This window comes from Otolemur garnettii, unplaced genomic scaffold, assembly GCF_000181295.1.
Source record: "Otolemur garnettii isolate 467f Iridium unplaced genomic scaffold, OtoGar3 scaffold00002, whole genome shotgun sequence".
Classification (NCBI taxonomy): Eukaryota; Metazoa; Chordata; class Mammalia; order Primates; family Galagidae; genus Otolemur; species Otolemur garnettii.
The window spans coordinates 34,510,129-34,523,621 of NW_003852397.1; the positions used below are offsets into that span (position 1 = coordinate 34,510,129).

General features: G+C 35.3%; 1 protein-coding gene across 4 annotated transcripts in view; it reads right to left on the reverse strand.

Annotated features, from left to right (window-relative positions):
• Nucleotides 1-13,493, reverse strand: part of TBC1D5 (TBC1 domain family member 5) — a 551,029-nt gene that overhangs the window by 48,348 nt on the left and 489,188 nt on the right. For all 4 annotated transcript variants that reach the window (XM_023513703.1, XM_023513693.1, XM_023513698.1 and 1 more), the window contains one exon: nucleotides 1,771-1,934. In XM_023513703.1, the coding sequence (XP_023369471.1) occupies nucleotides 1,771-1,934 (164 nt within the window). The remainder of the gene's footprint in view (nucleotides 1-1,770; nucleotides 1,935-13,493) is intronic.

Consider the following 13,493-nt stretch of genomic DNA (forward strand, 5'->3'; position numbering starts at 1 on the left):
AAGAAAAAAAAAAAGAGTTAATTGTAAAACAGCCTCAGACTCGTCCTTTGGGAGGCATTATTACCATAGGAGATGGCAGCTCCACACCTGTTACTGTCCCTGAAGACCCTCCAGTGGGACAGGATGTGGAAGTACAATGCAGTATTGAAGATCCTGCTCCTGTGTAAGCCTGGCCTTATATATTTGGATCTCAGTTTTTAACAAAAAAGTTTAAAAGGTAAAACTCTAAAAAAATACATTTAAAAAAACAAAAAGCTTATAGAATAAGCTTAAGAATAGGCTTAAAAAACAGAAACAGTTTATAGTATAAACTTACAGAAAAAAATATTTACAAAAACAGAGAAAACTTGAAACACACAATGTTTAAGCTGAGTTTTGGTACAAATAGACAAAAGGTTAAAAAAATTAAGTTTATAAGGAAAACATATTAAGCTAAGGTCAATTTGTTATTAAAGAAAAAAAGACCTAACTTTTAAATAAATTTAGCATAAAATTTAGTATAGGTTGTTTAGTAAATTTAGCATACTTGGCCAGGCACACTGGCTCACACCTGTAATCCCAGAACTCTGGGAGGCTGAAGTAGGTGGATTGCTTGAGCTCAGGAGGTCCAGGTCAGCCTGAGCAAGAGTGAAACCTGAGCAAGAGTAGAAACCCCATCTCTACTAAAAATAGAGAAATTAGCTGGGCCTGTTACTCTCAGATACTTGGGAGGCTGAGGCAAGAGGATCAATTGAGCCCTAGAGTTTCAGGTTGCCATGAGCTATGACACCAAGCACTCTAGCCTGGGGTAACAGAGTGAGACTCTGTCTCAATCAATCAATCAATCAATATAGTATACTATGGTTATGAAGTCTACCTACAATAGTGTACGGTAGTGTCCGAGACCTTTACATTCACTCACCACTCATTCACTGAGTTACCCAGAGCAACCTGCAGTCCCACAGCTTCCATTTATAGTAAGTGCACTATACAAGTATACTATTTTTTACCTTTTATACTATATTTTTACAGTGCCTTTTTGTGTTTAGATACACTTACCATTGTCTACAGTATTCCATACAGTAACATGCTATACGTGTTGGTGGCCTAGGATTAACAGATTATATACCACATAGCCTAGGTATACTCTATGATGTTTGTACTATGTATGACAAAATAGCCTAATGATACTTTCTTAGAACTTACAACTGTTGGCAAGCAATGCATGACTGTTATAAAATGTGATTAAATGTGAAGCTGACTTACAATAATTTCAGATACCAGATTTTTAAAGTAATTAAAAATAAGAAAAGGCATAAAAGAAAATATATCTTAGTTATGTCCTTTTGAGCAATGCATACCAAGGATCTTACAGAGCAACTATCAAAATACCATAATTTAAATGTAACTTGTATAGCTTTTTAAAATAAATGATAAAACAGTAATTTTCATTTTCAAGACATACTTAAAATGGAAAAAAACCAGTTTGGTTTATTGTAAGTATAAACAGCAAGTATAATGGCCTTAACATGTTCAAAGGCCTTCATATGTTCTTATTTGTTATAATGTTATTTGTTAAGTTTTATAAGAAAATATAGGCTTTGACAAAAAGGCACTTGTAGAGGAAAAAAGATCTGAGATTTGTATAAGATTTAACTTATTATAAATTGATGCTACTTTTTCCTAACAGTTTTAAGATCTTTATAAAACTGGGCACTAAAGAAGCTTTCGTAAATGTAGCACTTTAGAAGAGAATGAAAAATAAAAAGAAAATTATCCTTAAATACTTACAGATTCTTTTCTGCCCATAGTTTTGCTGTGTGAGCGAGAACGGGAGATGTTGCTAAAAAAGGAATCTTTTTTAGTAGCAGATGTAGGTGGGGAGCCAGTGAATTCTCTTCCTCCAGGCAAACTCTCAATGCTTGGAGATGAACTGATGTTTTTAGAACTTTGCCCTGTAAGGAAAATTAAGTAGTAATAATGAAACACCAGACTTTCACTAAGCTACTGAATGTACTGCTTTTAATTAATGATGACCGAGACCACCTTGATGACACTGTCAACATGCATTTTTATGTATCAGAATAGTTACCAACTTTTAAAAAAATAGTGAAGTATCATTATAATTTTCCGTATGCAATTTATACTGCAACAGTCCAAGTACTGCACATATATATATTTAAAAGAAACACTAAAAAGTCTAATTTTCAGAGCTCGATGGTTAAATGACTGGATTTTTCCTTACTAATGGAATCACCCCTTAATTATTGAAACCAGAACCTATTATGCTGGATATTATATTAGTAAGATTTAAAAAGTCTATATCCTTTGCCAAACTTTTCCAAAAGAACCTTTCTTCTTCTCTCTGGTCAGGGAAGGTGTCAATGAGAACTAAATCTGAGCAAAAATTTGAAGAAAGTAAAGAACCAGGTTTGAAGAAAATATGACAGAACAGCAAGTACAATGGCCTTAATATGTTCAATGGCCTTCATATGTTCAGGAATAGCAAGGTGGACAGATAAGAATGTGAGAGAGGAAGGAGGTCAGGTTTGGGAGCAAGCAGGGATCAGAACAGGCTGGGATGTGCAGATGATCTCGATTACTTTTACTGTGCAAAACTACAGGACTCAACTAGAGGGTTTGAGGAAATGAGTGACATGATCCAACTTACATTATGAAAGGATCACCGTGATTGCTGTGTTGAGGAGAGAACTGGAGAGATGAAGGAGGAAAAAGGAGAGGTTGGAGGGTGGGAGGTGGGACAAAGACAAAAGCAGGGAAACCAATTTTTGCTACTGCAGAAATCTAAGTACCTAGAATGATCAGATTCATTCTATGATATGATCATTCTTCTCATGATATGAGAAGTCAGATTCTCAACAAAAACTGGACTTATAGATGAACCCAGTAGAGGTATGAGAGAAAGAAATCATGTTTAACTCTAGATTTTTGATCTAAGCAAGAAAAATGATGGCTACTTAGGGATCTTACTAAAGTGGGAGGGGGGTGTGCAGCAATAAGATCATCAGTTTAGTTTTAGAACTGTTGACTTTAGGTTTCTAGTCAGATATCCAAATAGAGAGAGAGGTCATGTAGGCAGTGGGGAATGAGCCTGCATTTCAGGGGAGAGATGAGCTGGAGATAAAAATGTGGAAGTCAGTAGCGTACAGACTGTATTTAAAGTCATGAGATCATCAATGGGGAAGGGATAGATAGAAAAGGGGTTACGTCCAAAGACTGGCCCCTTGGAAATGTTAAAGTTTAAAAGTAAGAGACAGTATAAGAGAGTGGCATAGCTGACTGAAAGGGAGAAGCCAGAGGTAGGAAGAAAATCAAGTAGATAATGATGGATTTTTCAGAGTAATCTCCAATCTTGGGTCACCAGGTACAAAAAACATTATTACAATATAAGTGGACTAGTAGTTATCTAGTCCTAGTCCCTGAAGTCTCTGACTGTCCTTGCTCTCAAGACAATTTTATCATACTGAAGTCTCCTCTGTATAAGATATTAGGGATTCACATTGAGTTTCTGTCTTCCAAGGGTTCAGAAACTGGTGTGTGTGAGGGGAACAAGCAATAAACTAAGAATGGTAATAAAAATGTTATCTCTCTCAAGAGAGAGCTATTACCTCTCCCCTGGGTGGGAAGAGAGTCCAGGCACATTTAACAAGGAGGTATGACAGACTTCGAAGTAGTGATCTATCCCTTTTAAAGAAAAACTTGTTGCTAAAGAATAGGGTTAGCTGACAGCCTCCAGCTCTTAGATTGTTCAGGATCTACCTCAGGTTTTGAACAAAGTTGATGCTCTTCTCAGCTAGTGACTGGTAGTAAAGGGCCTACTCATTGCCTCCCAAGACAGGATTTCTCAAATAGGAAATCTTGTCTGCAGAGTTCCTGGCTGAACGGGCAGAGACTTTGTTAGGTCCACCGCCATCCCTCTGCTCAATCCATTTCCTCTTTTGCTTTTACATGTTATTCCCACTAAAAAAAAATTTTTTTAAAAGCACTTCTAATTCCATTTCAGGGTCTGTTACCTGAAGAATACAACCTGTAATGTGTGATACTGGAGGATAGTAGGTCCCCAGAGGTTAGGAAAGGAGGGAGGGAGGGAGGGAGAGGGAGGGAGAGAGAGAGAGAGAAGGAGGGAGGGGGAGGGAGGGAGAGAGAGAGAGACTGCCCACAAAGTATAGGGCCCTAGAATATTAAGAGATGAAAAAGATCTCAGGAACCACCTATTAATTTATTTTCTCTTTTAAAAATTATACCACTAAGATGTAAATACATTTTCATTGTAAACAGATTGCGAATCCTGCCTTTTGAAAAATTACACTTTGAGATATAATTCATATACCATAACGTTCACTTTTTAAAAGTTTATAATTCAGTGGATTTTAGTATATTTATCAAGCAGTATGACCATCACCACTACCTTATTTTAGAATAAGTTCATAACTCGAAAACTAAATCCTGTGCCCATTAGCAGTTACTCCCACTACCTCAGTCCTTTCCACAGTCCTTGGCAACCACAGTCTACTTTCCATCTCTATGGATTTGCCTTTTATGGGCATCTCATAAAAATGGAATGATGCAATATCCAGTCTTTTGTGGCTTTTTTCTCTTGGTATAATGTTTTCAAGGTTCATCTGTGTTGTAGCTCACACTACTGGTACTTCATTCCTTTCTAATGAAATAAAATTCCATTGTATGGGTCTACCACATGTAGTTTACTCAGTTGATGGACATTTAGTTTATATCCACTTCTTGAATATTATAAATGATACTGCTATGAACATTCATGTTTAAGTTTTTATGTGGACATTTCCATTTCTCTTAGGTAGATATCTAGAAGTGGAATTGCCAGGTCAATATGGCAACTCTGTGCTTAACACTTAAAGAAACTGCCAAACTTTCAAAAATGGCAATACCATTTTGCATTTCCATTAGCATTGTATAAGAGATTCAATTTCTCCATGCCCTTGATAACACGTATTATCAGCTTTTTACTTTAGCTATGTTAACAGGTATGAGACAGTATCACACTAGGATTTTGATTTGCAATTTCCCAATGCCCCATATTGAACACCATTCTAGGTATTTATTAGATATCTGCACATTTTCTTTAGAAAAATGTTTACTCAACTATTTTGCCCATTTTTAAAATAGAGGTATTTGCTGTTTTATTGTTGAGTTGTAAGAATTCTTTGTATAGTCTGGGTACAAGTCCCTTATTAATGATTTGCAAAAAAGTTCCCATTCTGTGCATTGTCTTTTCACTTAAAAATTTTTTTTTAAATTTCAAAATATTAAAGGGTACAAGTATTTTTATTATATGGATGTCTTGAATAATGTCTAAAGTCAGCACTTTTAGTGTGCTCATCATTAGAACTGTGTTCACGGTACCCAGGAGGTAAATTTTTATCCTCATACCACCCTCCTTGTTTCTCATGTCCCTTATATCGCTTTGTGCCCGTGGGCACCCATCTATTAACTCCCACTTATTAGTCAGAATATATGGTGTTTGGCTTTCCAGTCCTGAAATACTCCACTTAAGATAATGGTCTGCAGTTCCCTTCATGTTCCTGCAAATAACCATTATTTCTTTCCTTTTTATCGGTGAGTAGTATCCACAGTGTATGTGTTGTGTTGTGGGTGTGTACACACATTTTCCTTATCTTCTGATGAACTGATGGGCATATTCCACATCTTTGCAACTGAACTGTCTGTAATAAACAAGTGAGTGCAAGTGTCTTTTGGACAAAATTGGCTTCATTTCCTTCAGGAATACCCAGCAGTGGGATTGCTGAACTGAATGGTAGGCCTATATTTATTTCTTTGAGGAATTTCCACATTGTTTTCCATAAGGGTTGTACTAATTTGGAGTCCCATCAACAGCATATAAAGTGCTCCTTTCTCTCTGCATCCATGCCAGCAGCTATTACTTTTTGACTTTTTAATAATGGGGTAAAGTGATATTTCATCATAGTTTTAATTTACATTTCCCTAATAAGTGATGTTGAGCATTTTTTCATATTTGTTGGCCATCTATTTTCTTTTGTAAAACTTTTATCATTCATGTCTTTTGCCCACTTTTTGATGGGGTTGTTTTTTTCTTGCTGATTTGAATTCTATATTATCAGTCCTTTGGTGGATGCATAGCTTGTGAATATTTTCTCCCATTCTGTAGGTTATCTATTCACTTTACTCATTGTTTCCTTAGCAGTGCAGATGCTTTTTAATTAAGTCCCATTTATTTATTTTTAGTTGTTGTTATATTTGCCTTTGGGGTCTTAGTCACAAATTCGTTGCCTAGGCTGATGTCTAAAAGAGTTTTTCCTACATTTTCTTCAAGAATTTTCAAGGTTTCGTTTCTTGTCTTATATTTAAGTCTTCAATGATATTTATTTCTCCTCTGATTTTTATTATTTCTTTTCTTCTACTAATTTTATTTTATTTTCTTCTACTAGTTTTAGGTTTGGTTTTTCAAGTTCTTTGAGATGCATCATTGGGTTGCTTATTTGGAGCTATCTTTTCTTTTTGGATATACACAGTTACTGCTATAAACTTCCCTCTTGTTGCTGCTTCTGCTGTATCCCATGAATTTTGATAAGTTGTTTATATTTTCATTTGTTTTTGAGGAATTTTTAAATTTCCTTCTTAATCTCTTCATCAATTCCCTGGCCATCCAAGAGCCATATTGTTTAATATTCATGTGTTTTTGTATAGTTCCCAATGTTTCTCTTGTTATTGATATCTAGTTTAATTGCATTTATGGTCAGAAAAATACTTTAATTGACATGATATCAATTTTATTTATTTTTTTGAGACAGTCTCACTCCATTGTGCTCGGTATAGTGCCAGGGCATCATGGATCATAGCAACCTCAAACTCTTGGCTCAAGAGATCTTCTTGCCTCACCTTCCTGAGTAGCTGGGACTATAGCCGCCCACCATGATGCCTTGCTAGTTTTTCTACTAAGTAGAGATAGGCCTTGCTCTTGCTCAGGCTGGTCTCCAATTCATGAGCTCAAGCAATCCATCTCCCCACCCTCCCAGAGTGCTAGGATTATAGGTGTGAGCCACTGCGCCCAGCCATGATTTTAATTAAAAAAAATTTTTTAAGGCTTGTTTTGTTGCTAACACATGGTCTATCCTTGAAAATTATCCTTGAGCTAAGAAGAAGGATGTGTATTCTGTAGTTGAATGAAATGTTCTGTAATATCTATTAGGTCTATTTGATCTATAGTACCGGTTACGTCGAATGTCTCTGTTGATTTTCTATTGGGATGATCTGTTCAGTGCTGATAGTGGAGTATTAAGGTCTGCAATGATTATTATATTGTGGTCTATTTATCTCTTTAGCTTTGATAATATTTTTTTTAATATATCTGAGTGCTCCAGTGTTGGTGTCTATGTATTTAGAGTTGTTATATATCTACTTGCTTAATTAACCTCTTTATCATTATGTAAAGACATTTTTTATTTTGGTCTCTTTTTACAGGCTTTTTTTTTTTTTTTTTTTGAGACAGAGTCTCACTATGTTGCCTCAGTAGAGTGCCATGGTGTCACAGCTCACAGCAACCTCCAACTCTTGGGCTTAAGTGATTCTCTTGCCTCAGCCTCCCAAGTAGCTGAGACTATAGGCGCCCGCCAAAACTCCAGGCTAACTTTTTACAGTTTTTTTGTCTTGAAATTAATTTTATATGATAGAAGTATATCTGTTCCTGCTTTTTTCCTGGAATATCTATTTCCATGGAATATCTTTATCCATGCCTTTGTTTTTAGTCTATGTAGGTGAAGTGTGTCTCTTGCAGACAACATATGGTTGGCTCTTAATTTTTTTATCCATTAAGCCACTCTATGTCTTCTGATTGAAAAGTTTAGTACATTCGGATTTAATGTTATTATTAAGACGTAACTTCCTAAAGCCATGTTATTATTTGACTTCTGGTTGTTTTGTGGTCTTTTCTTTCTTATTTTCTTCCTGTTTTCCATTGTTAAAAGTGATTTTTCTCTGTGCAGTTTGTTTTAATTTCCTGCTTTTTATTTTTTGTGTATCTGTTGAAGGTGTTTTGATTTGAGGATACTATGAAACTTGCAAGAAATATTTTATAACAAATTATTCTAAGCCTCTGACATCTCTGCTTACAAGCAAGCAGAGAGATATTTAAAAGAAATTCTATCATTTATCTCCACCCCCACTGCTTTTTAACTTTTTGTTGTTTTCATACACACATTTTCTTTATCTACTGATATACTTCTTTTTATACTATCTTTCAAAAAGTTGTTGTGGTTATTTTTGATACGTTTGCCTTTTATGCTTCCTACTCAAGATTTAAGTGGTTTATATACCACAATTGCAGCAACAGAATATTCTGCATTTGTGTGCTTAACTGTTACCAGTAGTTGTATACCTTCAAATGATTTACTATTCATTAACATCCTTTTCTTTCCTATTGAAAAACTTTTAGCATTTCCTGTAGACAGGTCTAGTGTTGATTAAATCCCTCAGCTTTTGTTGTTCTGGGAAAGTCTTTGTTCCTCCTTCTTGTGTGAGGGATATTTTTACAATATATAATATTCTAGGGCTAAGACTTTTATCCTTTAGCACTTTGAATGTATCATGACACTCTCTTGGCCAGTAAGGTTTCCACTGAGAAGTCTGCTGCCAGATGTTTGGTGCTTCTATGTATGTTATTTTTCTTCTTTTTTCTTGCATTCCTTAGAACATTTCTTTATCAGTGGCTTTTGGGAGCTTGATTATTAAATGCCTTCAGGTAGTCTTATTTGGGTTAAATTTGCTTGGTGTTCAATCACCTTCTTATATCTGGATACTGATATCTTTCTCTGGGTTTATTCATTTCTTCAAATAAACTTTCTGCCCAACCTCTTTCTCTACCTCTTCTTTAAGGCTATTAACTCTTGTATTTACCACTTCTGGCATGCTTCACTCTTTTTGATTCTGTTTTTCTCTTCTGACTATGTATTTTCAAATAGCCTGTCTTCAAGCTCAGTAATTCTTTCTCCTGCTTGGTCAATTCTGCTGTTGAGAGGCCCTGGGTTTGTGCACCCCAAGTCCACTGGCTTTGAGCCAGCCAGCCACAGGAACTGGTCAAGGACTGTAGCTTTTGTGGCCTAACTTACCTTACAAATATAGTTCCAGGCCCCAGGCCCCAGGCCCCAGGCCCCAGGCTGCTTTTTGTCAACTGGTGGTGAGCTAGCAGGACCCTGGGTTACTGGGCTGATAATTTCTCTTGGCTAAACATGTCTAAATGGTCCATTTGTAGAACTGGAAGAATTCTGCCCTATGCTGTATTCCCTGTGCCAGGGCAGCCCTGGGTTTCAACACAAAGCCTCGGCATCACTTCCCTCTCCTTCCCTAGGTACATGATTCTCTCTCCTCTCAGCATGCTGGTGTGACACTTCTGGGGGATGGGAGAAGGACAGCGCCGGCAATACAAGATTGTCTTTTGTGCATTCTTCAGTACCTCTTTCCTTGATATAGTGTTCAAACTAAGTAGTATGACTGCTCACCTGATTTTTGGTTCTTCTAAACATGTTTGCTTTCATGGATAGTTGTTGACTTTAGTGTTTGTGTGAATGGATGATCACCGGAGATTTCTACCTGGCCATTTTACTCCACCCCTCCCAGCACCTGATTTTAGACTATCCAGCCTGCAGAACTCAATGTGTCTGCGTTGGTTAGAACTCACTGTGCTGAAGTTCTGGAGGCTGTAAGTCTACCATTTAGGATGCGAGGGTAGCTGGGTTCTGGTGAGGGAGCTCTTCCAAGTTTCAGAATGCTGACGTCTTGTTTCCTCATATGGTAGAAAAAGAGTCTAATGACTGGTAAAAGGCATTGTTATTATGACTTGGGATTTTTTCCCTTTCAGAGATTTCTACTTTTTCTTGTTTTTTTTTTTTTTTGCAGTTTTGGGCCAGGGCCAGGTTTGAACCCACCACCTCTGGTATATGGGGCCAGTACCCTACTCCTTTGAGCCACAGGCGCCCCCAGGGTCAGTTTTGTTCCTTCATATCTTCCTTAAAAAAGCATATAGCAGGAGGAGTAATGCTTTTGACCTTAAGTCCTATAGTCTCTGAATTTTTTTTTTATCTTATATAACAAAAGAGATTTTGCAGATGTGATCAAGGTTAAGGACCTTGAGATGGAGAGAATATCCTGGGTTACCATGGGCAAATCTAAATCATATAAGTCTTTATGTGATTATACTTAATCATCTAAGTGTAAGAGGAAGGCAGAATAAGAGAGATGTGAGTAAAGAAGAAAAAGGAGACAGTTGAAGCATGAGAGTGACTTGACTTGGGGTTAGCTTTGAAGATGGAAAAAGGGGGATATAGGCTAAAAAAATGGCATCCTTTAGAAGCTGGAAATGATCCTCAGCTGACAGCCAGTAGGGAAATGGAGAGCTTGGTTCTACAGCCAAAACGAACTAAATTCTGTCAATATCAGAAATAGACACAAATGGACAAAGAAATATATTTCCCCCAAAGCCTCCTGACACTTTGATTTTAGTCCAGTAAAACCTGTATCAAACTTCTGACCTACAGAATTATTAAATAATAAATTGTTATTGTGTAAGCCACTAAGTTTATGGTAATTTTTTTTATGTCAACATACACTTTGTTTAGATTTTCAACTTATGAAATTGTATATAGTAGTCTCTTATAATTCAAAAAAAATCCTGCTTCTGTATCTTAATGTATGTCATAATTCGTACTTTGATTGCATTAGTGTTTTTCTCTCATTTATTCTTTTTTTTTTTTGAAAGGAATTTTTTTTTTTATCGTTCTGGATTCATTGAGGGTACAAAGAATTAGGTTACACTGATTGCATTTGTTAAAGTCCCTCTTATAATAGTGTCCTGCTTCCAAGGGATGGGTCACGCACCGTGAATCTCATTTATTCTGGATTAGATCTACTGAACTTTTGGGTTACATCACAGTTTTTAAAGAATCACTTTTGTTTTCAATGATGTAATCTGTTTTTATTACTACTGTTAATCTCTTCTTTTATCCTCATTCATTACTTTACTTTCTTTCCTTGTATCTTGTTTATAAATTATATGTTTAGATATCTTATAGTTTTTCTCATGTTCTAATAACTGAATAAACCCTAAGAATTATTTCATTTCTCTTTGGTACTTGGTACTCTCATTATCATAAAATTTTAAAATACTTGTTATTTTGTTTTTAATTTCCTTATTAATTCAAGAGTTATTTAGAAGAATGACTTTATACTTATAAGTGACAGATACGTGTGCATACAAAATAACTAACTGATGGGGGGGAACCAAGTCTCTTGACAGATCTGACTTCTTGCATGTCCTAAATGTCTACTTTCTCTTCCTATTTAAATGCTAGTTTGGCTGAGAATAAGATTCTAGTTCAAAACCTTTATTTCTCCATAACTTTGAAAATGAACGCGTGTGTCCCTGGCCTTCAGTTTTACTAGTAAGAAATCTGATGTACATCTGATGACTATCTTATTAAAAAATTTCTCTCTCTTTTTTTATTATTCTCTCTGGGAAGAGTTTCCTCTTTATCCTTGAAGTTCTATAAATCTTACTTGGGGTTCCTGGGGATAAGTCTTTTTTACTTTCATCCTACTTGTGGGATTTTTTTTAGTCTCCAGGTCAATATCTTTCTTCAGCTCCGGCAAATTTTCCGTATTACTCCTCTGATTATTATACTCTACTTATGATCTCTAGACTCTCAATATTTGACATTATAGTTCAAATTTTGAGTTAATCTAAAAGTCCAGGTAGAAGCATTATATTTTATGATACTCCTGGAAAAAGTTAGAATTTTAGATTATACCTGTTGTGAGCAGTTATATCTATTAAATCTTATAAAATTTTAGTTGCCTTGAATACTTTTTGAGATAAGGTAGGGGTAAACATATATATCTATTTCTATGAAATTTACAATACATAAGTAAAATTCTATGTAAAGCTGTTGGGAAGTTTTTCCATTTAAAAGAAATTACAATAATATTAAAAATATCCTCAGAAGCTTTCCCAGTTTATACAAATCAATTGTTTCCATGTTCAGATTAAAATAAAACCAAAAAGCCTTTTCTTCAATTCTAGATTTTATGTGTATTTGTAGCTGGGTACTGCTCAATTTTTTTCTCCAACTTTTTCTATATTTATACCTCCCTTGTTGCCTACCCAAAGTAAAAGAAATCAGAAAGTTAGAATACACTACAGCAATGTGATATTTGCAAAATATTTGTTCATGTGCATACTAGACCTTTGCATATATTATCTTATTTAATCCTAATGACATTGTGAGGTGGTTATTTATGATAAAATTAAGGCTCAGAGGGTTAATTTACTTGTCCAGGAACCTAGAGTTATGTATACAGTTAGAAACATCATAAGTTAAACTCTGAATTGTCTAAACTTAAAGACCATGCCAATACATATGATTAATTTCTATATCCTGGCGGTGGATTCCAAGGAGCTATTATTCAAAGTTCCAAGAAAAAGAAAAAAGAAAAAAATTGGAAATAGGCCTTCTTGCCCAATTTTTAGAATACATATACTTTTAGATGGCTTTTTCTAGGAATAGAAATTAGCTGATGGTCAGGCTTCTAGCCTTTAATTACAAGCGTCCTACTTGAATGACAAAGGCCAGATTTCACCTGTTGGTGAAAAAGCTAGCACAGTGCCTTCATATTGTGCAGCTAAAACAAAGGTCTGCAGATGTCCAATTTGGAATATCTGGAGGAGGACTGTACATGCCAATGCTGCTCAACAGAAACATAATAGTATAAATACCTTTAAGTTTTTTCATATCCACATTTGAAAAGTAAAAAAAGTGAAATTAATTTTAATAATTTATCTTATTTAACCCAATTCATCCTATTATCAGTCAAAAATGTAATCAAAACAAAAAATAGCCATATTTTACATTCATTGTTTCTCAGTAAGTTTTTAAAATCCAGTGCATATTTTATACTCACAGATATATTTTAGTGGACACGTGGCTAGGGGAGGTCGTATTGGATAGCCAGGTATAAACCAATTAATAGTCTAATTTCCAAATGTTTTTCAAAACATGAAGGCATAACTATTGTAACAAAAAAATGGTTATGATGTGTCTGGGAGAAACCTTTAGAGTGCCTACTTTAATAAATTATCTTATCAATTATCTATGGTGTGATGATAACTAAGTATACAAACTCGAAAGAATCTGAAAGCAATTTTATTTCCTTGAGGGGCAATAATGCCCACAGGTTTCTTCTGTAGTTATTATTCTGCATAACAAACTTCCTTTTCAGGGATCATACTAAGGTCAGCTCTTTTTTTTTTAATTAATTAATTAGTTTTTTTAATTGAATGGTAACTATGTACATTAATGCACTTCTGGGGTACAGTGTGGTGTTTTCACACACAATCCGAAACACTTCCATCAAACTGGTTAACATAGCCTTCATGTCATTTTCTTAGTTATTGTGTTAAAACGTTCATATTCTACTCTTAGAAAGATTCA